The sequence below is a fragment of the Hypomesus transpacificus genome, chromosome 15 (assembly GCF_021917145.1).
Source record: "Hypomesus transpacificus isolate Combined female chromosome 15, fHypTra1, whole genome shotgun sequence".
Taxonomy (NCBI): Eukaryota; Metazoa; Chordata; class Actinopteri; order Osmeriformes; family Osmeridae; genus Hypomesus; species Hypomesus transpacificus.
Window position 1 is genome coordinate 13,787,781 of NC_061074.1, and position 26,993 is coordinate 13,814,773.

The 26,993-nt window shown below is 45.0% G+C and overlaps 1 protein-coding gene across 10 annotated transcripts in view; it reads left to right on the forward strand.

The window, feature by feature from the left end:
- The first annotated feature begins 1,491 nt into the window (after positions 1-1,491).
- LOC124478363 (protein furry homolog) overlaps positions 1,492-26,993 on the forward strand; it is a 46,073-nt gene continuing 20,571 nt past the window's right edge. For 7 of the 10 annotated variants that reach the window (XR_006957227.1, XR_006957228.1, XR_006957229.1 and 4 more), the window contains exons 1-25: positions 4,935-5,359; positions 13,587-13,777; positions 16,214-16,267; positions 16,949-17,088; positions 17,208-17,298; positions 17,518-17,597; positions 17,688-17,768; positions 18,709-18,877; positions 19,064-19,156; positions 19,325-19,423; positions 20,116-20,217; positions 20,644-20,747; positions 21,378-21,486; positions 21,792-21,878; positions 22,080-22,251; positions 22,339-22,471; positions 22,589-22,696; positions 23,743-23,998; positions 24,109-24,291; positions 24,588-24,674; positions 25,255-25,514; positions 25,734-25,923; positions 26,135-26,259; positions 26,617-26,674; positions 26,816-26,907. Coding sequence is in view for 6 of the 10 variants with exons in the window: in XM_047036643.1 (XP_046892599.1) it covers positions 5,179-5,359; positions 13,587-13,777; positions 16,214-16,267; positions 16,949-17,088; positions 17,208-17,298; positions 17,518-17,597; positions 17,688-17,768; positions 18,709-18,877; positions 19,064-19,156; positions 19,325-19,423; positions 20,116-20,217; positions 20,644-20,747; positions 21,378-21,486; positions 21,792-21,878; positions 22,080-22,251; positions 22,339-22,471; positions 22,589-22,696; positions 23,743-23,998; positions 24,109-24,291; positions 24,588-24,674; positions 25,255-25,514; positions 25,734-25,923; positions 26,135-26,259; positions 26,617-26,674; positions 26,816-26,907 (3,245 nt within the window). In the remaining 4 variants the exon portion in view is untranslated. Of the gene's footprint in view, positions 1,511-4,934; positions 5,360-8,499; positions 8,771-11,334; positions 11,677-13,586; positions 13,778-16,213; positions 16,268-16,948; positions 17,089-17,207; positions 17,299-17,517; positions 17,598-17,687; positions 17,769-18,708; positions 18,878-19,063; positions 19,157-19,324; positions 19,424-20,115; positions 20,218-20,643; positions 20,748-21,377; positions 21,487-21,791; positions 21,879-22,079; positions 22,252-22,338; positions 22,472-22,588; positions 22,697-23,742; positions 23,999-24,108; positions 24,292-24,587; positions 24,675-25,254; positions 25,515-25,733; positions 25,924-26,134; positions 26,260-26,616; positions 26,675-26,815; positions 26,908-26,993 lie in introns of those variants that run through there. The other 3 variants (XM_047036648.1, XM_047036645.1, XM_047036646.1) reach the window with 3 other exon arrangements.

Here is a 26,993-nt window from a genome sequence, read left to right on the forward strand (position 1 = left end):
TAATACAGAAAGAGACAAATAATATATATTGCAGAAATATATTCAAAAAAAAAATGAAGATTTTTTTCTATTCCTTTTAAGATGTGAATGAGGTTATTTTCCTCTTCCCAGCATCCTCTCACAGTCACTGTGAATGTGACGAAACAATTTCCTGCTCAGAGGGGTAGGTGGCAAACAGGAGCAGAATGTCTCCATAGATTAGTTTTTCTGTCCTCTTGAGTGGCCGAACATTAATGTGTGGAGGGCTGATGTCTGCGGAACACTGTCAGGCTTGGACAGGAAATCTGTTCTGCTGTCAGCCTCTGCTAGACCTCTGGAACTCCCAGGACTCCTGTTCTATCAGGATCACCTTCCAGAATCAATCTTGGTCCTGACCGTATTCATCCCCATCCTGCCATTGGGATGCCAAAGATGACAACACTGATTGGCATCACTGAGTAGTACATAATGATTACCTTAAATAGAAAATAGGGAATGTTTTATTGATATTGGCAGGATTACATGACATTCTAAAGTATATGGTAAAGTTCTGTTGATAGTTTCAAATTACACTGTGGGTGCCCGGTGTGTTTGTGTGTTTGTGCAGGACTCAATTGCAGCGTCCGGCATTGCAGAAACATACAATTGGTTCCAATACATCCTCATTCTTTACCGAGTTCTCTAGCGACCTCTGCTGGTCTGAAAACCTTCCTAGTCAAAACCCTGATGGAGAAGTGAAACACTACAATGCACTTCCACTCATGTTTGCCTTGATTTTGATACTGGGCGCTTGTTACTTTAGCTTTTGCTGCTTTTACCGTTATTGTGTGCTGTCATGTTTCTTTGTCTTAACATACAGGAACCGTGACTACATGGGTGGGGGTCTTCGTTCTGCCCATCAGACAGCCTGAACCACATCTTCTCCTCTAGCTGCTTGTAGAGCAGCTGGACATGCTACTGTGTCCGTAGCAGGGGGCACACACTGCCCTCAAGAAGATTCGAAATTGTGTGACCAGCTCTGTCTCTTATCTGTAGGGAGGGGGGGGGGGGGGGGGGGGGGCAAATAGCCAGGAGGCCAACTTCCAAAGTGTTTGCACAGAGTTGTGTATGACTAAAGGACTGTGTACTTAACCTGCATCTGTAGTTCATCCTTTGTAATATGGCATAACTGAACATGACCTGAATTGTTTCAATGTATTCTGACTGCATGGTGTGGTATCATTAAATCATAATTTTAACTATGCAATGTAATCATTTAAGGCTCACAAGTTTCAAGCATGTATTGGGTTGTGCATACCTTCATTATTCAAGAGGGGATAACTGTGCATTACTTTTTCGTTGCTAGGGGTGGAGCTTGTTTCTTCACAGAGCCAAGGGAGCGCTGTTGATGGAGAGCGCAGGCGGCGCGGTGTGGGAGGTGAGTATTTTTGAACAAGTGCATTTGCTGGGGCCGTGCAGAAGCAAGAAGTTCGACGACATATCTGCTTCGGAGATGAAGTAGGAAAAAGCAGACGACAATTTTTTTATCAAGGTATCTTTACGTAATTATTTATATTATGGCAATAAAAGTGTCCTTGATTGCGTGGCCGGCGCATAGATGATAAAATAGCCTAATAGACAACTTAGGTTATAAAAAAGAATGCCCTAGTATCCATCACTAATCGATCGCAGATTATTATCTTTTTTAATACATTAGGCCTAAACTGTAAACGGTTTTTCAAGCTTAATAACCGAAATTGTCTTATTTAGACAATTAACAATTATTTAGACGTTGAAATTGTTCAGTCAATAATTCAATGCGTAGGCCCCTTGCGTTGGGTAAGAATATCGATCACTGTTTTGACACGGGCCTTACAGTAGCCTATTTAGCTTATTGATCGCTTGCACGCTAAGTTTTTTAACCCTATTCAATCCATCAAACAATTTCTCTCCCAAATAAAATTGGCGTCACGTTACAGTTATTTCCTAGTGACAAAGTCCATCTCTCTTTCGCTTTGTTTTTAGATACGTTTTCACTTTTTACCTCTACCCAAGGTTAATATTTAAACCAGCTTTGGTCCCTTAAAAGTAGTCCTGTAAATAGTTTTGGTGTCCTTACTGTCAGTTTTGAGATTACTTACATTCCCTATTTTCATCCTGCATTTTAGAAACTTGTTTTCTTTGGTCATACCCATTCCTTGGCCAAGCCTCCTCTGGGAATTAAAGAACAGTTATCTGAGGCCACATCTACTCCAAACCTGCAATTTGAAAATACTGATTTGCCCCAGACTATTAAAAGGCTGATCCCATCCAGCCAGACCCTAGTTGACCTTTAAAATATCTCCATGTGTGTCTAGTACTCTGCTGATTTCCATGGCTGTCCTGATCCAGCGACAGGTGATGCTCTTTTCCTGACAGCAAGATAATGGGAGCCAGTTGACCATATCTATGCACTGTGCATGGTAACATAATCGCCTGGCGGTAACAGGATCTGTGTGGTGTGCACCTTGGTGCTGATAGCTGTGCCAGGTGTGGCACAGGTCTTTTTCCACAGTCACAGTGGATGGACTGTGGAACCCTCCCCCAACTGGTAATAAGCCTGCTAGAGTGAGGGGACAGGTGCACTGTGAGCTCCAGGCTGCTCCGCTGAATGGGACTATTGTTCAGCCTATTGAATACAGCCGTTATCAGTCTCATTAGTGGTACTATATAGGCTACTTGGCACTATTCCTTCAAGCCCCCATGCCAGTATATGCCCACGTTGTGCTGTCAAACTTCTGAAATGACAGCTCAGTCAGTAGAAGGAATGTTTGTGTGTGTACTCCAGATTAGGCTGTTATCGTTCAGTCATCATCAGATGAGGTTGTTTCCCAGCGTGTGCATGTACAGGTGACATGGTTTCAGTGTTACTGTACACCCTTCCTTCAGTAAGATCATTAACATGGGGCGTTTTGTCCTACATTGTCTCAGTGATTTGCAACAGGTGCTTAGGCTTCACTCTAGTTTCCTTATATCTTGCTTTCCACTTGTTTGGGAAGATTCCATCTGCATAGCTGAAATGGACCAGCAAACTTATACTAATGTTAGATCTGTATTAATGATCTTAAATTAGTTTGTGCTAACATTAGATCTGTATTAATTATTCATATGACACTCTTTTGCCTGTGCAAGTCCAGATACCTCTCACCATGGTAACATAGTTGAGTGTCTGCCTGTGGGTGTTTCTTTCCCAGTCTGTTCTGAATGTCAGTTCTCACTGCCAGGCTGTTCTGACTGTTCTCACTGTCAGGCTGTTCTGACTGTCAGGCTGTTCTGACTGCCACACTGTTCTAACTGTTCTGATTGTTATGAATCCCTGTCTGTTCTGACTCCCAGACTGTTCAACAAATATTGAAGTGAAGCATTAGACCTTTTGAAATTCCGGTTTCTTTGGTATCCAGCTTCACGTACCTCAATTGAATTGTATGTTTACAATTCCCCACTTTTTGTGTTTTAAAAGTGGTAGCCTTTGCTCTTAACAGATAGGAATAACTAATGACTTGTTGTGTATGAGAAGCTGGGTATTCACATCACGTTCTGGTCTGTGTTTTTCCTCCTTGCCAGTAGAGGATGCTCTGGGACTGCAACAATCCATAAGAAATAGATGAATTCAATAGTCGTGTAGGTCAAAGCTCTCTGGTGCACAGCCCCTGCTTTGCTGTTAACCAGAGACACTACTGCACAAAGACTGTTAGGGTTTTTTGACTCCCCAAATCAGTTTACAACAGATCAATAAACATTCAAGCGGTAGATTTTGGCAGCTGACATATCAGGCCTAGATTTTGGGGCTTCTTCAAGTATCCCAATTTGCTCATTTGAACTTATAAATCGGGACATTGTTGAATTACAATCACCTGCCCTAAGTAGCTTAAGATGTTTGTCACCCAAAAGTAGTTTTCCAAATAGGTCTGTAAACACTAATTCTGTTTTTTCCACTCCTAATTATAGTACGATTTAGATATGGTCCTAATGCTTCCTGCTTATTTGAACATGCAAACAGGGACACAAAGTAGAATAAACAAGATGGGAGATATAAAGAAAGTAAACAGAAATGTAAATCATGTAAAAGAAATGCTGTGGAATTATGGATTTGAAAACCTTACTGCTTACATTCAAGAAAAGAGAACCAGTTTGTGTATTCCATTGTGCTAGTTTGTTTATTTACTTGGTATTGTTTAAATAAACTCAGGAACACATGAATATTTTTAGGGTGATATTTCTTTTTTTAATGTTTCACAAAATGTCCTTTAAATTTTTCAGAGAGAATAGACTGGTTTTCCATAGCTAAATGTGCCTAGTGTTTTTTTTAAAATAGAAAACGCCTTCAAGGATACAGTCTGTTTGTACTGCGGATGTCGGTCATTCTGGGAAAACTGTTCATGTAGGTGTGTCCGGTTTACAGGTTGTTGTTTTGGAGGACGTGAAAATGATCAGTGCTATGCATACGCGGGCTACTCTGATAACACCTCATTGTATTAAACTAGTCCTGCAATTGGCAGTGTGTGGCGATAACAGACACTTTAGTTGTTACCCTCCACCAATATGGAGAGTCTTGACAAAAACATGAGGAATAGTTGGTGCACGTCAGTAGTGTCTGCCCTCCCCTGGGGTCTCTACAGTTTGATGTATGGGTGGATGAAAAAGCTTCTGATCAGTTACAGAACTTTCCTGAAAGGAAGCTGTCAGAAGTATTCTTTACTCATAAACACTGTTTGTGCGTTGTTACATCCTGGACATGAAAGGTTCTGTTGTGTTCCAGTTCTTCTTGGCCATGTTACCATGTTATACTGTTTCTTTGTAGTGTTCTGCCTCTCTCTCTCTCTCTCTCTCTCTCTCTCTCTCTCTCTCTCTCTCTCTCTCTCTCTCTCTCTCTCTCCTCTGCTCTGGTAAGAGGAGGGGCTGCCTGGTAATCCTACACCTGCCCCATTCACGCTTGGTACTGTAACTTGCAAAACTGCCCTGACAAGTGCAGGAGATAAACCATACGAATGTACTGGAGCTAGTTGCTGCTGTATCTCCTCTGTAGACATCGCCTCAGAGGCAGGGTCAGAACAAAACTGAGGACTTGGGAGGAGGAAAGGAAGGAAAGAATAGAAAAACCTGCACTTTCAATGTTGCCTCAGAAGAAGGCTTGAACTTCTGTGCTGAACTTCGGAGCTGTGGGCTCCTCACCATCCAGCCATGTCTTTGGATGAGAGTATTCTGAGAGACATAGTGGAGAGAGAGACGGGTTGTTCTGAGGGGCAGGATGAGGTGGTCCTGGGGCGCATCGCCAGCTTACCTCTGGACCTCTTCCCATCCAGGGACTTCAGAGGGAAATTCAAAAAGATGCGCCACAAGAAGAGACCCACAATTCTTGAAAGTAGGTACAGTAGATACCGTACGCTCTGAGTAATGTCCAGGTTTCTACAAGTGTTTGAGTTGTATCTGCTGTTTGATTTAGATTTAATGGGATTTGTATTCACCCCAGAAATGTGTCCGTATGAAACGCACAGGAACATGAAATGGACACATTTCACCTACTACTGCCATCCTTCTGTGAAATACCTCACTCTTTTTGTATATTTCTCATGGTCACCTCAAGAGTCTAGTTAAGTGTTTCTTAGGGACTCTCATTAAAAAGTGGGTTTGTCTGCCGAGATTATCTAATAATGGTAACTTCAACGCTCAGATGCTGCTGTGTATTTTTTGTCCAGATTTTTGCGAACTCAATAGGCACCTCTACTGAATGTTGGATTCAGTGGAGGTGAATGTCAGGAGAAAGAGAGAGAGTGAAAGAGGCCAGGGCAGGAGAGAGATAGAGTGAGTGAAAGAGGCCATGCAGGGCAGGGGAGAGAGACCAGGACAGAGGTAGAAGTCTGATACCACAGGGATGGTTGAACTGGGCAGACATGCCTCACATTCCTCACCTCCATCAGAGCTTGAAAATACTTTTAATAAGCACTTAATGGGCCCTCTCCCTCTCCCACTCAAGCCTAGTCATAAACAATGTTTACCTCCCCTTCAGTAATTAAGGCTGTCTGTCTCAGCATAGCTGTGCTGGGGCAGCCCTTAATCAGAGCTTCTTATAAGTATAATACGTGAACTAGCTGACATGATGAAACATTCACAAGAATGTGCTGTTGTCAGGTCTTGCAGGAACCTCAACGTCTCTGCTCCTACTATCACATATTCTCTATCAACCTGTCCCGTCTTCTACAGCTAGCCCTGAAGCAAGCTGATATTAGCTTGGCCCTGCTCGTGGTCAGACGAGGTGCCACGTTGTAAACACTGTATTTGGTTCCCTGAGGCAGATTGACAGAGGGTCAGACTTGTGTTGTGATGTTTGATTGTAAACATGTAACAGGCAGTCCGTGGGTGATGGAAGGTAGGGGTGTTCTCCAGTGCCTGTCTGATGGGCAGACTCATTAAACAAGCTGTCACTCCTTCGGAAATAGCCAGAGTTAAAGAGGCAGAACAGCTTGTCAGGGTAGGACCGAACGTCCATTCTGCTATGCCAAGGGAAAAAATGTAAGCTCTACATTAGAAGTGTCACAGTAGAAGAGATATAGTGGTATGTATTTTAATGGTATTTATTTTAGTTAAATTAAGTTAAGTGCATAGGCTTCATGTTTATTGAGCAATGAGTTGCATTTGCTTAGTAATGTGAACACATTGAGCTCCTCTAATAGGTCTGGGTGTTTCAGTCTCTCAGGCTCCACTTAAGCCCTTTCCTGTTTAATGCCCCCCCCCCCCCTCTTTCTCTCTTTCTCTGTGAAACTGTTCAACTGGGGAATCACATAATCATCTGGCCCATAGAGCCGCCTCTGCAGCAGGTCACTCCAAGATGGGCATATTGAAACAGATTAATAAGGCTGCTAATGTTATTTAAGCAAAACTGATGCCGAACCTCGCATATTAAACACATTCTGTCATGGTGTGGCAACATGTAAAGCTACCCTGTTGATTTGCTTTGCAAATTTGTGTTTACGCAGTTTGTGACGTCCTTGTTCAAAGAAGCAGCGCGGCCACACTGGGTACCAGTGTGCTTTCAGCATTATGTGAATGGGCTTGTGGTGCCAAGTACATTCACGTAGATGTTCAGCTTTGCCACCAGAGTAGTCAAAGCTGTGCCATTCCTACATCACCCCTCCATCATTGTCACGATGAATGTAAAGGCAATCACATTGACACCATTAAAGCAACCCGACTGTGCTGCTTGGAATACTGATGTCCTGTCCTCTGGTAGGGCATGACAAGCACGTGGAACAACATGATGTAATGAAGGGGGGGGGGGGGGGGGAATTCACATACAAACGTAGGCCTGGTTTGGAAGATAAGCATTCGGAGCACATTGTCCCTATGTCGGAACAGATTTTCAAGATCCTCTCCTTCCTTTAAAACCACCGTAAAAGTGAACAGAAAGTGTCTAATGTGCAACCTTTCTGTGTGCGTGTTGGTGTGTGTGCTGTGTTTGCTGTTGGTGTGTGAGTTGTGTTTGTTGTGGGGAACTGATCCATGGGCCCTGATCAGATGCTGTGTCTCTGTAGAGGGGCTCAGTGGTGTTCTAGTCCCTCTGAGCCTCATCTCTGCTCACACACAGACATGCTCTCCTAGGTCCCTCATTTCAGCCTTTATTACATTTGTCAGACTTTGACACAAGGTTACCTTTCACATGCCTTCTGTGTAGTCATCCCTCTCTCACTGTTTTCTCCTCGACCAGCCTTTCTGCCTGTCTCATTCTTTCTTTCTCTCCCCCTTTCCCTCGCTTTAATTGATTAATACATTTGCCTGTTTTCCCATATTGAACATCACAAATCAGGTGATGCCCTTCTGCACAACAAAAACAAAGCAGACACAGGGTGGAAACTTCCCTCAATGCTATTGAGTCCCTTGACACAAAGCATTTTCTTCAAGTGACACAGCACAAATTTCCTGCTGGCAACAAAATCAATTCCAAAGCGGTGTGCCGCCTGCTCTGTCTGCCCGATCCCGTCTCTACACATTCTGGGAAAACTCTTTAATCTCAGGGACACGGAGATCAACAGATCAGAGGTTTCTCCCTCTTGTCATCTGCTCCCAGCTGCTCTTGCTGTGGGCTCCAGCCCCCCTGCCCCGCTCCTCCTCCCCCGGGCTCCGAGGTGGCTGCTCATCTCGCCAGAGATGCTCCTAGTCAGAGTCAGACTACAAGGCAGAGGAGCCCTGCACACAGACAGACAGCAGTTATTATTAACCGCTTCTCACTAAGAGGATTGCTTCCTGTACTCCCAGTCTCCACGTAGTTATTTAAAGGCAGCTTGTGTCGCCGCCCACTGCCTTCCACGGCTTTAGAGCAACAGAGAGGCAGCGGGAGAGTGTGGAGAGAAAGCGAGAAAGGGAAAGAGAGGGAGAGGGAGGGAGGGACGGAGGCAGGGAGAGAGAGAGAGAGAACGAGAGAGAGAGAGAGAGAGAGGGGGAGGGAGGGAGAGAGGGAGAGAGGGAGAGAGACAGAGAGAGAGAGAGAGAGAGGGATGGGGAGGGAGAGCTGACAGCCAGGGACACAGAGGGAGGAGGAGGGGTCGAGCAGTGTCTGTGTTTCCCCTCGTCCTCATCAGCACGGCCACACAGCAGAGTGCGCATCATAGCAAGGTGACAGCAGCTTTACCTGCTGGTCCCAGGTCAGCTGCTGGCTTGGTTCTGCTCTAGGAGCACCACAACCAGAGGTCATCCCAGTCAGCCGCAGCCATGGCCAGCCAACAAGACTCGGGCTTCTTTGAGATCAGCATCAAGTCTTTGCTGAAATCCTGGAGTGGCAGTGAGTACTCAAGACATGTGCTTGTTTACTGTTTACCTTACCTTATCCGGCTACTTCGACTGCAGTCTTAGAGGAGGGAGGACCGTTACCAAGGTCCTCCTGCTGCTGATACACTCTCCTCCAGCATGGTATGGTGTGGTTCTAGTGCTTTCTCTTTATATGGGTTTGTCATAGATTCTAAATAGCTCCCATTACGTGCTGGGTCACTGTAATAGGATTAGAGAAGGTTCAGCTTGGTTGCATGTACTGTGCTGTCCAGCTCAGTCTCTCTGACTTCCACTCCCAGAAAGGCTTTATAGATGGAATACTTTAAGTGACGTCATAACTCTGCTTTATGTAAGTTTGGAAAGCTTAGTATTGCAAGTTGTAACATCATCTGAAGCATTGGGGGTGTTCAGGAGAGGAAACGAGCAAATACTGCAGTCACAATAATGTGACAGTGTACAATTTTCTCATAATGATTATAATACTTCACATGCCACTGTTTATGATTTTTATATTGGTAGTCTTCTCTTGTCAGACAATGAGATTTCACCACTTGGCTATGCTTTCACCTTGAGTCATTGATTATTCAACCTCATTATTCTCCTCCCAGAATACAGCATGTTTGTAAACAAGTCACAATGCAGTGAATCAGAGATGACAACAAAGTGACAGTGACAGCTTAGTGACAGCTCTGTAACTGCTGTTTAACTGTGGGATCTCAGAGAACAGCAGATAGCTGTCTGTTTGGGAATGGACAGCTGAGGGTTGACATTGTCATGTAGGGGTTGAGGGTTGAAAGCCCAGCCTGCATGGCTGATCGTCCTGATAGTGTGTGGTGAGGCCAAGGTGCATGCAGGGAAATATCCTTCAGGGGCTTGTCTCTGCTCCGTGTCCAGCTCGGTGTGGGATAGCGCAGTCTTAGCAAGGCATCACGTTTTGTTTTCCTTTTCTGACTGCCTCACTCCACCAATCATGGCCTGAGGATGGCCCTCTTGTGGCCAATCAGAGAGCAAGAGCAGCTGCAAGGAAAGCTTGTGGACTGGGATGTAAACTGAGAAGAAACATCAGTACATCAACCCCTCCGGGTACTGTGTGAGCCGGCTAAATGAACACATTAAAAAGTATTCATGACTAGTTTTCTCTTGAATACCAACAGTCTACCTTCGTCCCGGGTAAAGGAGAGGCTGCAGAAAAAGCAGCACAGTCTGACTTTCACCTGTCAGACCCAGAGACCTGTTTCAGAAGGGGTTTGTATCGATGGTCTGCACTCGATGGTCCCACAGCAAGCAGCAGTTTCCAGCATGATGTCAGACTGCTAAAACAGGACTGTTTTTCAGTAGCTGGAGACTGCTGTTTTAATCTGCTTTAATCAGCCCCTCTGCACTCAGCACACTATCTCATCATCCAAATGTATTTTGAGACATTTTAACCTAGAACTTGAGGCTCGTCATAATGTGAGTCAGTAATAGAATGTTGTTGTCCCCTTGTTTCTCTTTGCCCTCACACCCTGACGGCCTAGTTTGCTCCTGTGAGGGTTTCCCACAGCACCTTTTCATTACTTTTCATTCACATTTGCTGCTGTCTTTGTTACCATTTTGATGGTCTGCCAGTACCTGTGTATCAGGCCACCTCTCACAAGTCTCATGATCTTATTATGCACACACGACCACTGTATATGTGTATGGGGAACAGGGGTATGTGTGTGTGTTTTTGTATGTATGTGTGTGTGTGTGAGAGAGAGAGAGAGATGCGTTGTTATCTTGGCTGTATTGTCCTCTAGGGAACACCACCATGCTCAGAGAGTTTGGAGTGATGATGTAATGCTCACTGTGCCTGAGCAAGGCTCTTGTTTGTCGAGTCACATGTAGCGTCTCAGCTTGCGCCCAGCGCTAGAGAGAAAGGACTGCAAACCACACTGGTGGCTTTCTTCTGCTCCCAACTCCTGCTGAAGTCACGCAACATGAGATCCATTAAGTCAAATGAGATAAATGTGGAGAAGGAGTCTCATTTTACCCTCTCATGATTTATTTTACACTCTGCCTCATTTTTTATTTAACCGCTGTTAAGTCAAAATGTGTGTAGACAATTTGCCCCCAGCACTTGATGTTCCATGGACAGTGTTCATGAGCTTTTTTCACTGTGCATAGTCAAAAGGGACCTGTTTTATAGTAAAGATCTTGTACTGTATGGTGCTCAGTAAGATAAAGTTAAACCGGACCATGTGGTTGCTTCTGCCTTAGTTAGGCAGGACTGTGCTGCTGCCTTAGTTAGACAGGACTGTGCTGCTGCCTTAGTTAGACAGAACTGTGCTGCTACCTTAGTTAGACAGAACTGTGCTGCTACCTTAGTTAGACAGGACTGTGCTGCTGCCTTAGTTAGACAGGACTGTGCTGCTTGCACACCCTGACGTAGATCTGGTGTTTTCAGTCTGCTACCCAAGATCTCCAGCTCCAGCACCATGAGGTAGGGAGAGGGAGGGCTGGTGGGTCAGTATAGTGTGTTCCCCTGGATAAATATAGTCACACAACTATGCCACCGTAGCATGTTAGACCTCGTCACCGCTCCGTGCCTCAGCTAAAAATTCCTGCCTGACCTTCAGTCTTGGAAGGCAGGGCTAGATCACAAGGCAGCAGAGAGCCACAGCAGAAACAGTACTGGGAGACTGCTACAGAAGACGTTTCCCTGGACTACACCACACACAAGCCTGCCCTTTTGAACAGAGCCGCTGTGGGGCTGGAGAGCATGGAGGGTGTTCCCAGGAGGACCAACCCAAGGGACACACAGGACATGGTCATCAGCAGATCCTACTAGTGTTCATTAGTCAAGAGTAACCGTGGACACCGTTGCTTCCTTCCCCACTATGGACGCTAAGGCCGTGTGCTGGAGCAAGGCCAGTGTTATCAGCTTCATCAAGGGCCTGGGTAGGTGATGGGGCTGCTGGTGGGACTGGTGGGTTGGGGAAGGTGATGGGGCTTTTGGTGGGGCTGTTTTTGGCTGCTGCAAGGCTCAGATAGTGTGGGCTCAGATCACAGAGCCAGGCACACATGCTGGGCATTCCTCATAGGGCATATTAAAAATGTTTGTGGTGTTGCATAGAGAGAAGGGACTGAGGGAGTAGACCTGCATGGGGCTGCCAGCCCCCTGCCCTGGCCCCCTGCCCTGGGCCCCCTGCCCTGGGCCCCCTGCCCTGGGCCCCCTGCCCTGGCCCCCTGCCCTGGGCCCCCTGTCCTGTCCCCCCTCCCCAACTCTGCCCCCTCTGCAGGACCATGTCTTCTTCACCTCCAGACTGCATACCTGGGAACAAGTTTGAATGCCTATACTCTCAAGGGGTTACATCTAGTCTCTTGTTGTCTTGGTTGTTTAGTTTTACCCTTTATGTGCACTGACAAAAAATGCTCATGAAAGCACTGTAAAAGCACTGACAGGTTGTGCATAGTGCTTGTCTGGCTATTTTATGACACCCCCACCTTCTCACCTCAAGCTGTATTGATGATGCTGTTGTCTCTCCAAAAGACTGCAAGGGTCATTACATTTACTGGATTGTGAAGACAAATTTTGGGTAGACAGATTTTGGGGTTTTTAGGAATTTGATCTTTATTTCAGTATTGTAAATTGCTGCGAAGTTTAACTAATTAAATTCAGTTACCCTTGTTAGTCTGTTCTAGTTATTACTTAGAGGCTTACGAAGAGGGTCTTGCATTCCTACACATACATGATAGAGGCTGTTTAGAGCGTTGGATGCTAGCAGATCCTGGCTGGCCAGATAGTGCGAGGACGTGCATGACAGATGCAAGCTGCAGTGTCATGTACGCTAGATGAGTGGATGGCTCAGATCATATACTGACTCTAGTTGTCACAGATGCAAAATGGTTCCAACATCAGTCAACCGCCATTCAACACATAAATGAGTGAGGGATGAGCTGTCTCTGTCTACCCCAGAATGCAGCTTCCATGCTGAGGTATCTAACACACAAAGAGGTTTTATTTGAAAGGTCACACCTTGGAATTTTACCTCTACTGAACTTGCAGCTGCAAACACGATGTTTGGCTGTGTTTATCTGCAGTAGCATAGTAACCACATAGTTCAGATGAAGAGAGGTGATGTATTGTGATGTATTGCACTATGAAACATGAAGTTAATGCTAGGGGCTTCTTTTTAGCGTGTACTTCATCTTAGTAGGAAGGGTTAACAAGCCTGCACCGTGAGGCTTTTTAATTCTTCTTAAGAGTGATGTTTGAAATGTGAGTCTCAGTAGCTGTAATTGCTTCTGACATACACAGTACAGGCCATGTATCACACACAGCGACACACACACTAAGACTAAGCTGTAGTAGAGATATTAACTGGGGAAATTAGTCCAGTCAGGCTGTTGGAGAATGTCCCTGAATATTTTACTAAGCAAATGTTACAGTTCACTGAGTTTGAAGTACAGCTTTGGTTGAGGCCATTTACACAAAGTGAGAGTTTCACACTACTAACTAGGCATTTATACACAGTCTCTGGGTATGTGGGCTGTTTTCTATTTGAAATGTGGATGCTGAGGGTAAATATTAACCTGAGATGAAGTCAGTGGTTTTCTGCAGTGACATTCAGAATTGAGGAGTAATGAGAACCGATGCTGCATTACCCAGCACAGAACAGCTGTGCTTGATGGGGAAAACCGTCAGCATGTTTGGGGACACTCTAAATAAATACGTTGCCTTTTTATATCTCCAAAGACAAAAACACAGTCAAGAATAAATGAATCTGCAAACCCATAACTCATTCCCCTGGCACCCACACCCATTTCTACCATAAATGACAGTTTCAATTTGTTCCTGTTCTTTCCAGCCTCTCCAGTGGGGTTAGGGTACAGCAAGCCCCCCATTCCTCCAGTGTGCTGCAGCCAGGCTCCTCCAGCCATGATGCCCATCAGCATCGACCCAGAGAGCCGACCGGGGGAGTACGTCCTCAAGAGCCTTTTCGCCAACTTCACCACGCAGTCGGAGCGCAAAATACGCATCATCATGGCCGAGCCTTTGGTGAGTGACGAATACAAAACAACATCTGTCATAAAGCATGTTGTTGATAGGCAGATGTTTTCAATCTTTTTATTTAATAAACCTAATGATGTGATTATGAAATACTGGGAGTTATCTTAAACATTTCGATCCTTAGAGAGTGAGCTGAAGGGGGAGTGGAGGTGACAGGGTGAGGTAGAGCCATGTCATGTATGTGTTCCCACAGGACGGTAAAGCAGGAGGAGGCCTCGAGGAGTCAGGCTAGAGTTCAGCCACCTTCTATGTAAACGGAACCCTTCTCACTGAACCCACCTGTGTGTTTCAGTGTACTGGAGGAGGTGTAGTTGTGCTGCTGTGTACGTGGGGTTTTTAGCAGGCTGCCTCCTCACTCTGCCCACATGTCCAGACATGTGACACAAACTGATTCTGTTGCTCCCATTTGTAGTCAAAGGCCCCCCCAAAAAGTATTGTGTTCACCAGTCCCCTCAGTCCTTTACTTTTCCCTGTGACAAATGACTCTGAGGGCCAGAGGCTCTCCCCTGGGTTTAAAGTATTAGGTTGAAAAGAAGGTTAAATATCGTGTCATGTCTAATTGTTGTCAGGCCATGTTCTGTCTGTATTGACAGTACTGTTAGCACACTCTCACCCCACCCTGGCCTGCAGGGCAGAGGTCCTGTTTTCACTCAGGCTGCTCTACATGCTCCCGAGTTATAGGTGTCTCCTTACTGTGTCTCCCTGCAATAACTCTGCAAAGCAGGGTTTCAAAGCAGCAACATGCAGTTTTCATACCTTTTATACTCGACATCAGATATCACAGTATATGTTTCTACCCTTCCACTGCCGTGTAAAACCAAGTTAAATGTTGCATAATGGTTGTTCGAAATAACTATTTCACTTTGCATGTTGTTGTGAGGACTATTACAGATATACTGTAGCTAATATTTTGCAATGTGCAAGGATCATATGGATATGATCTTGTCTGGATAAAGAAATTGAGAGCTATGTCACAGTGTGAAAGCCGAACCTGCTAACCCATTTCACCACTCGGAGCTCTTCTTTAGCATGACTTGGACAGGTGGGGGCTGCAATATGTCCTTAGACTTTGGTTACATTTTTGGGTGGGAAATCTAAGAGGTGTCCTCTTGCCGCTCCACAGAATGTTGACCACACCATGGGGTATGAATATCCCTGAGAAAAACACCTTGGTGTACAGTGCAGTGACCAACAAGATTCGAATGGACATAGAGCCACTTTTGCAGTCTAGGTTTACCTCACACAGTGTATTGATACACTGAGAGAACTGCAGTGAATCATGTTTTTTGGATGTGATTTAGACCTGCGTGGTTCTGAGCATGGCAGTGTGGCGGCAGGGTCAAAGCAGCTGTCATACATATTTGTGGACAGTCAGGGGGAGGAGTTATAGGGCTCAGTGGGCTCCCAGAACACCACCCACTGCCCCCTGAAAAGGAACCGCCCACTGAATTCACTGCGCTCAGTGCATACCCAGCTAGTTACTGGCTGCATTTTATAAAGCAAATGTTCAATCATTTTAGGAGGCTCAATTCGATTCTGTTCTACAAGAAGGTTTTAAACACAGGGAAGGTCCTGTCTCTTTAATGTTTCTGTTGTGAGTTCGCACAGTCCGGTACTGGGGAACGTGCTTGTGAAGGATCTGCTAGTCATGGCCCTAGTTCCTCAGGGTAGTGTTAATTAATGCTCAGAAAGCACAAGACCTCTGTCCCCTAAGTCATTATCTTGACTTCCAGCCAAACTATTGGCCAGTGATGGACATTAAGTTCAGTTGTCCTGACTTTTACATTAGCACCATCACACCAAACAGTTACAGACTTAAGGGTGTAAGAGACAGCTGCTTAATCATTCATTGTGTATGACTAAACATGGGTAAGACTGACATCATCCTGAATGTTCAAAACTTGAAGCACCACCCAATACAAACCCACATCTCAAATTCAAGTGTGTTTGGAGGAGTATACCCAGTTTTAGTTTGACCAGGTACATGTACCTGCAGACCAAACACTAATATCATTTGTTTGAGGTATTACAGCCTAACTTCATAAAGATCTACCACCATGGTGTAAAGAACATGGGTGAAGAAGTCAGCATGACGTCTTCTCAAGGGCAGAACAGGGTGGGGGTTGAGATCCAGGTGCTGAATCAAAATGGAGGGCATTATCCCTGATGATTAAAGAGTGTAATAATGTGGGCCATCATTAATGTCCCATTTTTAGTGTCTGTCCGTAGATGCCTGTTCCCATGTCTGACTGATGGCTCTCTCATTAATGCTCGCTTATAAGCTCTGCTCCAAAAATACTCTTTTTACAGACTCGGGTCTGACAGATGGATAGAATTATGAGCTAAGGCTCTGTGAACTGTGTTAACCTCCTGATATATCACTTTGTTTGAATGGTAGTTCTTACCATCTTACTGTGTTTCCAGGAAAAGCCATTAACAAAATCCCTTCAAAGAGGAGAGGACCCGCAGTTTGACCAAGTGAGTACTGCATGGTGTTGTCTGTGCTACTGCTGCTACAGTAGTGTTTTGTATTACTGCGGCACTTCGATATGACTGTGGCTAACCTGGGAAGGCTGCTGCTGGGTGAGAGGTGTCTCTGTGCCAGCCAGGGCAGGAGTGTTTACCTAGCCAGCGTCGACGGGGCTAGGTGTGTGCTGCATGCGGGCAGGGGCTGCAGACAGGGCCCTTTCACAGCCACAGGCCTGTGTTTGTCCTGCTTCGTCAGGCCATTCAGCTGCAGCACAGAGCCCGGATTCTTCTCTGCTGTGTGCTGAATGAAGGGCTCGCTGTGTTCCCCTGCTCCTCCTGCTACACTCTCCTCCCTTCCTGTGTGCTCTGAGCAGGACCCTGCCGCCCCACCCTTCCTTCCTGCCCCCTCCCCCTCTTCCTCACCCCCCTCCCTTCTCCTTCCACTCTCCCCTGGAGACGGAGGCCACCCCATAAGCACAACATCCCTAAGGACCTCATCCCCTCCCTCACTCTAATCCCATTCTCTCAATCCCACAGCCACAATACACATAGTGAACAGATGAAATAACACAAGGCTTCTTTTTCATCGCAAAGACAAGTGAAGGGCACTGTAAAGTCATGGAGATCATAGACATTGCAGACAACAATACCTGACATATTTGTATATATAATGTATTTCTTCCATTTCAGTTGATCAGTGCTATGAGTTCCCTGGCTGAGTACTGTCTCCCCTCCATCCTGCGAACTCTGTTTGATTGGTACAAGAGACAGACTGGGCTGGAGGAAGAGTCACATGAGTACAGGCCGAGGGCCAACACTAAATCCAAAAAGTAAGTTATGTATCAGTTTATTTTTTACACAACCCATAAAGTATGTCTTTATATTTGAAAATAATGATCACTTTGTGCCTGGATTGTTTCTTGCTGAATCCTTTCTCTGTCTTACACAGTGACGAGCAGCAGAAGGATTATCTTCTTGAAAGGAGGGATTTGGCCATTGACTTTATTTTTTCTCTTGTACTTATAGAAGTTTTAAAACAGGTGACTAGCTTTTCACAATTTCCCGTCTGATAAGATTGTCTGTGCAATTTAACCACATAAAATATAAAGTGTTCATGTAAACTTTTCTTTTTTTTTTGTTTTTGTTTATTAAAACAATTAAATATATGAATGTTGCCATTCCATAATAGTTAGCCACAAATGGTATTTATTCTGAAACAGAAGACGTTCTCATGACAGAGTTCCTTTCTCCATGACTAGATGCCGCTCCACCCTGTCCTGGACAGTTTGGTCAATGAAGTCATCAACTTAGCCTTTAAGCACTTTAGATACAAAGAGGGGTAAGGCTCTGTTACTTTAACCACAAGGTCATTTTGTCTGTAAACTTGTCTGTATTTGTTCCTTCTTGACTTGCCTATTTTTTTCTACAGGTACCATGGTCCTAACACTGGCAACATGCATATGGTAGCAGACCTCTATGCAGAAGTCATAGGTGTACTAGCTCAGGCCAAGTAAGTCAAGTTGGATTTGTAGTCCTGGTAACTAATTTAGTGGAATAGACTATTCATATTGATTTATTTTAAGTGATTTATCGTTAAATCATAACTGGTATTGTGTGGTGTGTGTAGGCTGTCTCTTGACATATACTATGCTCATAACAGTATGATTCTCTAGTTGTAGCGACAGCAAGTAAATGTGACGATGTGTTTTGGACAAATTCCCTTCCCACCAAACTAGGACTGGAAATGGATGTATGTTTATTTGAAGTTTCCAGATCATTGCAGCAAGGAACAAACTCTTAAAATAGGGATATGGTTGGTGAGCGTGCAGTGTACTGTGCTCTTTCTCCAGGCAGTCAGCTGGACAATTTCGTACAGGAGATACTGCAGTGAGGTGCTTACACAGATGTGTCAGACTCTGTTTACATATTCAGGCACAAGTGTTGCCATCATAAACCAAAAAAGAATTGTCCAACATGGATGGAAGGAATGCAGAACAATTGTATTTTTTTATGAATGTGAATTAAGGAGATATTGCCTTGAGGCAAACCTATGTGAGGCTAAGAATATGTCAAACAGACTTCCACTAGTAGCTGCAATGAGTTTCAATCTGCAAGGACCAGTAAATAGAGGGAAGTGGAAAGCTCAGCCCAGCTTCCCAAACAAATGGACTGCAAATTTGAAAACCTCCAGAACATTCCCATCTCACAGTCAATTTGGAGAGTATGGTTTATACATGAGGGGAGGATGACCTGCGTTCATCTGTGGGAACAGAGATTTGCCTTTAGAGTCAAAGTCATCAGACAGACAGAAAATCCTGGTGTCACCTTAACCTAATCAAACCTAACCACCTTTACCAAACAGCTTCTCATTAAAATACAATTAGAATAATCTTTCCTTATTTAATCCTTATCCACTGACAATAAACTGTTTCAACCCTGCTCCTCTTCAGGTTTCCTGCTGTCAGGAAGAAGTTTATGACGGAGCTGAGGGAGCTACGTCAGAAGGAGCAGATCCCCTATGTGGTCCAGTCCACCATCAGCCTCATCATGGGGGTCAAGTTCTTCCGCATTAAGATGTATCCTGTGGAGGATTTTGAAGCCTCATTTGTGTTCATGCAGGTACTGTACACTAGGCTCATACAGTATCCTCATCACAGAACTGCAGGCCCTGCATGTTTTCTCGTACTGTCTGTACTTTCCCAAGCAAGTCCTCTCTGCATTCTTGTTCTCCTGGCGTGTAGATTACATTACACCGTCGTTGTGACGATTTATACTGTGTTTAGCGAGTGCTCATCTCTGTTACAGGAATGCACCCAGTATTTCCTGGAAGTGAAGGACAGGGACATCAAGCATGCCTTGGCCGGTCTCTTTGTGGAAATTCTAGTTCCCGTTGCTGCAGTAGGTTTATACAGAGCATGACAAATCAAAATCAAAGTTTACGTCGAAATGTACCATCGATGAAACGCATTTCTATTATCCTAGGTCTAGTCCTTCCTTTCAAACAGGCTACCAGTAAACCATTGTGTGGCCCTGAGTGATGCTAATCAGTTTGACTCCGTCCCGCAGGCTGTGAAGAATGAGGTGAACGTGCCGTGTCTGCGGAACTTTGTGGAGAGCTTATATGACACAACCCTGGACCTATCCTCCAGAAAGAAGCACTCGTTGGTAAGTTATCCGGCAGAAAAATGGCAAGGGCTGTCTGCTTCCCCACAGTCAACATGGCAGCCAAACACAGTTTCACAGCTTAAATGCCTGTGATCCTCTGGGAAGCATTTCAGAGGCAACAACTTGTTTGAATTTCTCCTTACTGAAAAATTCACAAAGGGAGAGCATGTAACTTCTTTAGAGCTCAACAGCATTACTCTATATTCTCCCCTCAGGGGTCTGTTCTGGCTGCAATTCACATACTGCAGTTTAAAATGGTAGTTCACGGTGTGATTGAGAGATAACTGCCCTCATGGAAAGGCTTCACAGTATGTCTACATTACCTTGAAGTAGTGATGGTGACTGCAGACAGATCCTATCAGATGGAGTGTCAGTGAAAACAGGAAGAATGTGCTGAGATGGCTATGGTTCTGTGTTCACAGAGTAGTGGGCGTTAGCAGGTTATGGAGTAATTATGCAGTTAAATTGTGTACACATGTACAGGGTTAGGGTTATTATATCTGGAGACGGGGTGGGTGAGGCTTAAGCGCGAGTGCTTTCGTGGGGTCTCACCTTAACTGTGGTCCCGTCGGGGTCCCACAGGGTGTTTCCTCGTTAATGCTACCACACACCTAACCCTAACCCAGATACAATTGACTCAGTTCATCAAGGTATCAAAAAAGAGGACCTAACATTTGATGTCTTTTCTGCAGGCTCTGTACCCTCTGGTGACATGTCTGCTGTGTGTGAGCCAGAAGCAGTTTTTCCTCAACAGATGGCATGTGTTTCTCAACACCTGCCTCTCCAGTCTCAAGGTAGCCTGAACAGAAATGAATCATCGCCATTCAAAACTGCACATTGTTTTGATCTTAGATCAGGTTGGAGGAGTGTTTTAATTGGTGTGCTACAGTACTCTGGTTGCAGCAAAGAGCCTGCCTGAATGGTGTGTTTTTCAGACCCAATTAAAATTCCTGTGGTTTTTACTGTCTTCATACAGCTGCTTTTAAAAACATTATGTTTTCAGTTTCATTGAAGTCAGGCAGCATTGACCTGACTTTCATTTTTCATCAGTTTTTTTTTTCATTTTTTATCAGTGTGAAGTGTACAGTATCTATTTTAAATCTACTATGTTAAACTCTGGTACATCTTGATGATTTTGTCTTTTTACTAAATTGAAATACAGTTATAGCTACAGTAAGCTTTAGTTGATGTGAGTGCCTAATATGGGTTTGTTTCTGTAGAGCAAAGACCCTAAAATGGCACGTGTAGCCCTGGAGTCCCTGTACCGTCTGCTGTGGGTCTACATGATCCGGATCAAGTGTGAAAGCAACACTGCAACACAGGGGTAAATATCCTCATCCATGCTTCTCTTTTCAGGAGGTGCCACGTAGAAGCTTTCCCCCTGACCTCCAGTCAATATTAAGAGAAGTCCAGCCCATTCCCCATGGCACTGCACTCAGGAAGCTTGTTGACGTAACCCAGACAACTCATGAATAGTATCTTTCTTGGTATAACTGGAGAGCAGAATTTTCTTATTGGATTTTGGTGTGATTTTTTTTTTGCAATGTACTTTCCTTGGAGCCTATTTCTTTTTTCTTTTCTTTTTACAAAAGACCAATGCACATGTATGGCTGTATTGTAGATTGATTATATGCCCACAGACACTCACAGATAGAGAAGTGTAGGTGTACGGTTAGGGCAGACCAGACAGTTCTGCTGACCCACAGAAACTGTCCATAGCCTTGATCATGATGAGACCACTGAGACCATGAGAAATCAGGTCAGACTTGATAATTAGCTCTGAAATAAACTTGCCTTAAAATAAACTACTTTTCACGAAATAGGACAATGTAAGGCCTGCAGTTGCAAAAAAAGTGAATACCCTATCCATTCTGAATGTCTGCAGTAAATTAATGATGATGTTCTTAATGAAATGCTGGATTTGATGGTCTCTCTCTGCTTCTCTCCCTTGCAGCCGCCTCACCACCATTGTCACAACCCTGTTCCCCAAGGGATCCCGCAGTGTGGTGCCCAGAGACATGCCCCTCAATATATTTGTCAAAATTATCCAGTTTATTGCACAGGTAACTTAACACAAAACCTTCAGTCAACAAAAGTCTTATACATACTTTGGATTAGTTTCATCAAGTTCCACGTTGCCATAGTTGGTGTAACTGACCTCCCAGCCCATCAGATTCCCATATTTTCAGTGGCTTAGCTTGCTAGGCTTGGGAGGGGGTCACGTGTGTTAATTGACGTCGAGCTGAGATGGATCTCTGTGAGGGGACATGTGAGGAACACCGCAAGACTGCAGGGCGACACAGAGACACCTGTTATTAGGGAATGGATTCAGTTCACTGTTGAGCTTTCTTTTTTTTCTTTTTTTCAGGAACGACTTGATTTCGCTATGAAAGAGATCATCTTTGACCTACTTTGTGTTGGGAAACCAGCAAAAGCCTTTAGTCTTAATCCAGAGGTACAGTGCTTTTAATTCCTTTCCTTGGTTTACTGCTGTACAAATATACATTTATACATACTGTACATGTTATTTTAGGTTCCCTTAGTCACCAGTAAGTGCCCTATAGTAAGTTATATGCTGTAGGTACAGAACGGCATTGAGTAAAAAAAAACAGTATCTGCAGCTAGTGAAGTATTGTTGGGTTTGATCTTTGTGTAGAGAATGAATATAGGCCTACGAGCCTTCCTGGTGATAGCAGACAAGTTACAGCAAAAGGATGGAGAGCCCCCTATGCCGAATACTGGCGCCATACTGCCCTCTGGGAACACTCTCAGGGTGAAGAAGACCTTCCTGAGCAAAACCCTCACCGACGATGAGGCCAAGGTCATAGGTCAGTGGTATCTACTGTGAGACCGTTTTGAAGACAAGATTCTGGAACATACTCCATTACATGTTTGATGTGGTCCGTGTATTGTAGGTATGTCCCTGTATTACTCCCAAGTGAGGAAAGCTATGGATAACATCCTGAGACACCTGGATAAGGAGGTTGGGCGCTGCATGATGATGACCAATGTTCAGATGCTGAACAAGGAGCCTGAGGATATGATCACGTGAGTATAGTCAGGAACATTTCAGTCAACCAATGGATAAACAATTTACAGTCACTGTTCTTCAGGATAAAAGTTAAAAGTCAAGTTTGAAGTTTGACCTTGTGTTTGTGACCTCAGAGGTGAGAGGAAGCCGAAGATCGACCTGTTCAGGACGTGCCTGGCTGCCATCCCGAGGGTCCTGCCGGACGGCATGTCCAAGCCTGAGCTTATAGACCTCCTCTCGCGGTGAGTCTGCACGGGAAACACTCTCTGAGGGATGGACCAATCATCACGTTTCCCCGAAAACCATGTGTAATGTGATCCCTCCCAGACATGGCCTGGCATCTGGCTATCTGGCCAGAAGATCGAGCTAAAGAGATGTCATTTCCTGTCATTTCCAATGCTTAGACCACTAAAGGTCAGGTCTGGCTCCTATCTTACAGGACCAGACTTAAGTTGTTCCTCTCTGGTGAAGCGTAGTGGTTTGCACAGTTGGAGTAAATGGAGGGATTTACATTTTACATTTACATGTATTCATTTAGCAGACGCTTTTATCCAAAGCGACTTCCAAGAGAGAGCTCTACAGAAGTGCATAAGTCACTGATCATAACAACGAGATAGCCCCAAACATTGTGGGTAGCCAAAACATGAAGCATACATTGTGAGAAAAAAAAAGTGCCAAAGGGAAGAACCATAAGAGCATGTAGTTAAACATGTTCCAATTAAACAACATGAACCTCAAAAAGTGCAAGAGTGTACCTGTAGAAAAGCAATCAACAGCAAAATATTTCACGAGTACAATAATTTTTTATCAGTTACAAATAACCAACAAGAGCAACAAGTCTCTCAATAAGAGTCATTGTGATCCTGGAGGAAACTAGCATCAGGATTTCATTTATCTACACTACTCTTCAGGGAGTCAGATGGCTAAGCAGTGAGGGAGTCGGGCTAGTAATCTGAAGATTGCAAGTTCAATTCCCAGCCATGCCAAATGATGTTATGTCTTTGGGCAAGGCACTTTACCCTACTTCCTTCGGGGGAATGTCCCCGTACTTACTGTAAGTCGCTCTGGATAAGAGCGACTATTTTACTGTTGATTGCTTTTCTACAGGTACACTCTTGCACTCTGAGCGACTGCTAAATGACTAAATCTAAAATGTAAATGTACTCTGTTCTGTAGTGTGTAGAGGGCTGCAGTTTAAGACAATTAGCTCTCTCCTCTAACACATTTTCATTTATTCAATACAAATCCAATTACTTGGCGGTGAAAGTGACAGGCTTTTCCCTGCCAGGCTAACCATCCACATGGATGATGAACTTCGACTCATCGCCCAGAACTCCCTTCAGAGCCTGTTAGTGGACTTCTCTGACTGGCGTGACGACGTCCTGTTTGGTTACACCAACTTCCTGTTGAGAGAGGTCCAAGACACTCACCAGGGCATGCTAGACACCTCCCTCAAGCTGCTGCTACAGCTGCTCACCCAGTGGAAACTGGCGCTGGTCACGCCTGGCAGGAGCTACGACACGGCCAAGATACACTCCCCCGAGGTCCTGACTCTTGCCCTGATATTTTTCATATTCAAATGTTGGTAATAGACCAAGGAAATGCACTGTTAGATTTCTGACGGAAGGTGTATGATTGTGTGTGTGTGTTGCAGCTGCTCCAGACAGCCTCCAATCACAGGGGGCCTGCGGGGCATAGCCCTCACTCCACGGTCCTGCACGCCGTGGAGGGGCTGGCCGTGGTGCTGCTCTGCTCCTGCCAGCTCAGCACTCGCAGACTGGCCGTGTGCATCCTCAAGGAGATTCGCAGCCTCTTCCTGGCCATCGGACAAGCTGAGGTGAGTGCTGGGGGTCGAGGGAATCTGTCCAATTAGTATGGTGTGTGTTAATACATTTACATTTATTTATTTAGCATGAAGCATACATTGTGAAAAACCAAACGTGTGCCAAAGGGAAGAACCATAAGAGCATGTAGTTAAACAAGTTACAATTAAACAACATGAACCTCAAAAAGTGCAAAAGTGTACCTGTAGAAAAGCAATCAACAGTAAAATATTTCACAGCGAGCACAAGATAGCCAAGTGATTTGCGTGTGGCTGGGTTAAGTTTGATGGGTTTTGTGTGGGATCTGCAGGATGATGACACACCCATGATCGAGATTTTGGACCAGCTCAGCCCTGTGGTTCTGGAGAGTTTTGTCAATGTGGCAGTATCTGACACGGTGAGTTTCTCTCTGTTTGTGTTTTTGGTTGCGGTCCAATGAGCTTCCAGTCTGGGTGCCTTCACTGAAGGCCTCTCTGTGTGTCCATACAGTAGCCTTGTCTGTACTCTGGCTGCATTTCACCTGCAGTCAATTTCTGTAAATTTCTTGTATTAAATAAGTACAGCACCTTGACTAGATTTCCAAGCGGTGATTCAGAATCCCGATTAGCTCAGCTTGGCTCACACTCTCGAGCTCTCCAGATGACCTTGTCAGCTCTCATTGATCAGTTCAGCTAGCGTGGGGGGAAATATGCTTCACTAATTATGAAATGTCTGGACTCTTGGGGATGAAAGTTCGATCTGATTTATTAATGTGGAAAACGTAATTACTATCTGTAGTCCATCAGCTGCTGGGTTTTTGTTGTTGACGTGTCTTCATGTGTGTTTATGCTACACCATCACTGCCGGGCCTAGACCAGTTGTGCAACCAATCCACTGTATCTTCACCGCACTTCTTTACATTAGCATGTTTTGAGGATAAACACGATGTTGTCTGACACCTGCTGCCCCCCCCCCCCCCCCCTCCCCTCTACCCCCAGGCTACACTGTCGCTGGGTCACCACGTGGATCTGCAGTGGCTGGTGGAGTGGAACGCCAGGCTGGTCAACAGCCACTATGACATCCGCAGCCCCTCCCACGTGTGGATCTTTGCCCAGTCAGTGAAGGACCCGTGGGTGCTGTGTCTCTACAGCCTGCTCCGCCAGGACAACCTGCCCAAGCACTGTCCCACGGCCCTGAGCTACGCCTGGCCCTATGCCTTCACCCGCCTGCAGCTCATCATGCCCCTGGTAGACCCCAAGTGAGTGCTTCTCGTTCCTCCACACAGGGTTTATAGGACACATGAGTTATCAGCTCATAGAACACCTGAACAGTGACTCTACTGTCCTCTTCTCCCTCACTCCCACACCTATTCCAGCTATTCCTGTCGGTGCACTTTGTTAATGTATTTATGAGCAGCTTAAGATGAACTCTTATCAATATTTGCTGTCCTCCCTGTGTTTGCACATGGATCCAACAGTAACCCAGTGTATGCTAAGAAGACCAGCACCTTAGGTGGTGGGGAGAACTACATCACCTTGTGGAGGAACTACCTGATCCTGTGTCTGGGTGTTGCCAAGCCCAGCATCATGAGTCCTGGTCACCTGAGAACATCCACACCTGAGATTACCGCCACCACGACCGATGGCAACGTCACCTACGACAACAAGGTCCCCTCACCTCTCTAAAGCCTTGCCCAATTCATTTCACTGCTCTTTGTCTCTCCAGGGTCAGGGTTTGACAAGGTGCTGTTTACATTTAGCTAGATTCATATTTCACAACAGCAGATCTCCAAACAGTGGCATATATCAGCTATAGGAACTCTATAGCAGGATAGCAGGTGGTGGGTGTTACCTGACCGGGATGTGTCGGGTCTCTCAGGTGATTGGAACGCCGTCGGTGGCCTGGCTCCTGAAGCAGCTGGTCCCCCTGATGAGAGCAGAGAGCATTGAGCTGACAGAGTCACTGGTGCTGGGCTTTGGTCGTACCAACGCCCTGGTCTTCAGGTACATCCCATAGAAACATTTAAGACTTCCAATCCATGCTAGATTATGATGGTATTTACTAGAGAAGTACACTCATCCTGCACTCAAGTAGAAGTAAAGATACTCATGTTTAAATAAGTTAAACGTTTTTTTGTAACCCATTTCATCATTTGATTTCAAAGTTTTCATAAACATTTTTAAAAAAAACTTTCAGTGAAAGTAAAAAGTTGTCAGAACGATAAATAGTGAAGTAAAGTACTGATACCAGAAAAAAGTGCAATAAAGACATATTTATGCTTTGTTACTTTCCATCTCTGGTATTTACAATAAAGTAGTTGTGTGTGTGTAAACATTCTTCATTCTTGTGTTTGATTTCAGGGAACTGGTTGAGGAGCTGCATCCGTTAATGAAGGAGGCTCTGGAACGAAGGCCAGAGGTGAGCGGTATACTAATCTCAGCCATGTGCTCATTATAATGCTAATGATATCATATATGACAATGTGTTAATCTAGAAGTGCCACAGCCTTCCTCTGGCTTTGATACAGCTGTAATGTTGCTGGGTTACCCCTCCCTACAGAACAAGAAGCGTCGCGAGCGAAGAGATCTCCTCAGACTGCAGCTGCTCAGGATCTTTGAGTTGCTGGCAGACGCTGCGGTCATCAGTGACAGGTCAGTGTCTCATTCACTGACACAGCGTCCCTATTGGCCCCCCAACACAGCACCCTCCAGACAGAGCACCTCCCCAGACAGAGCAC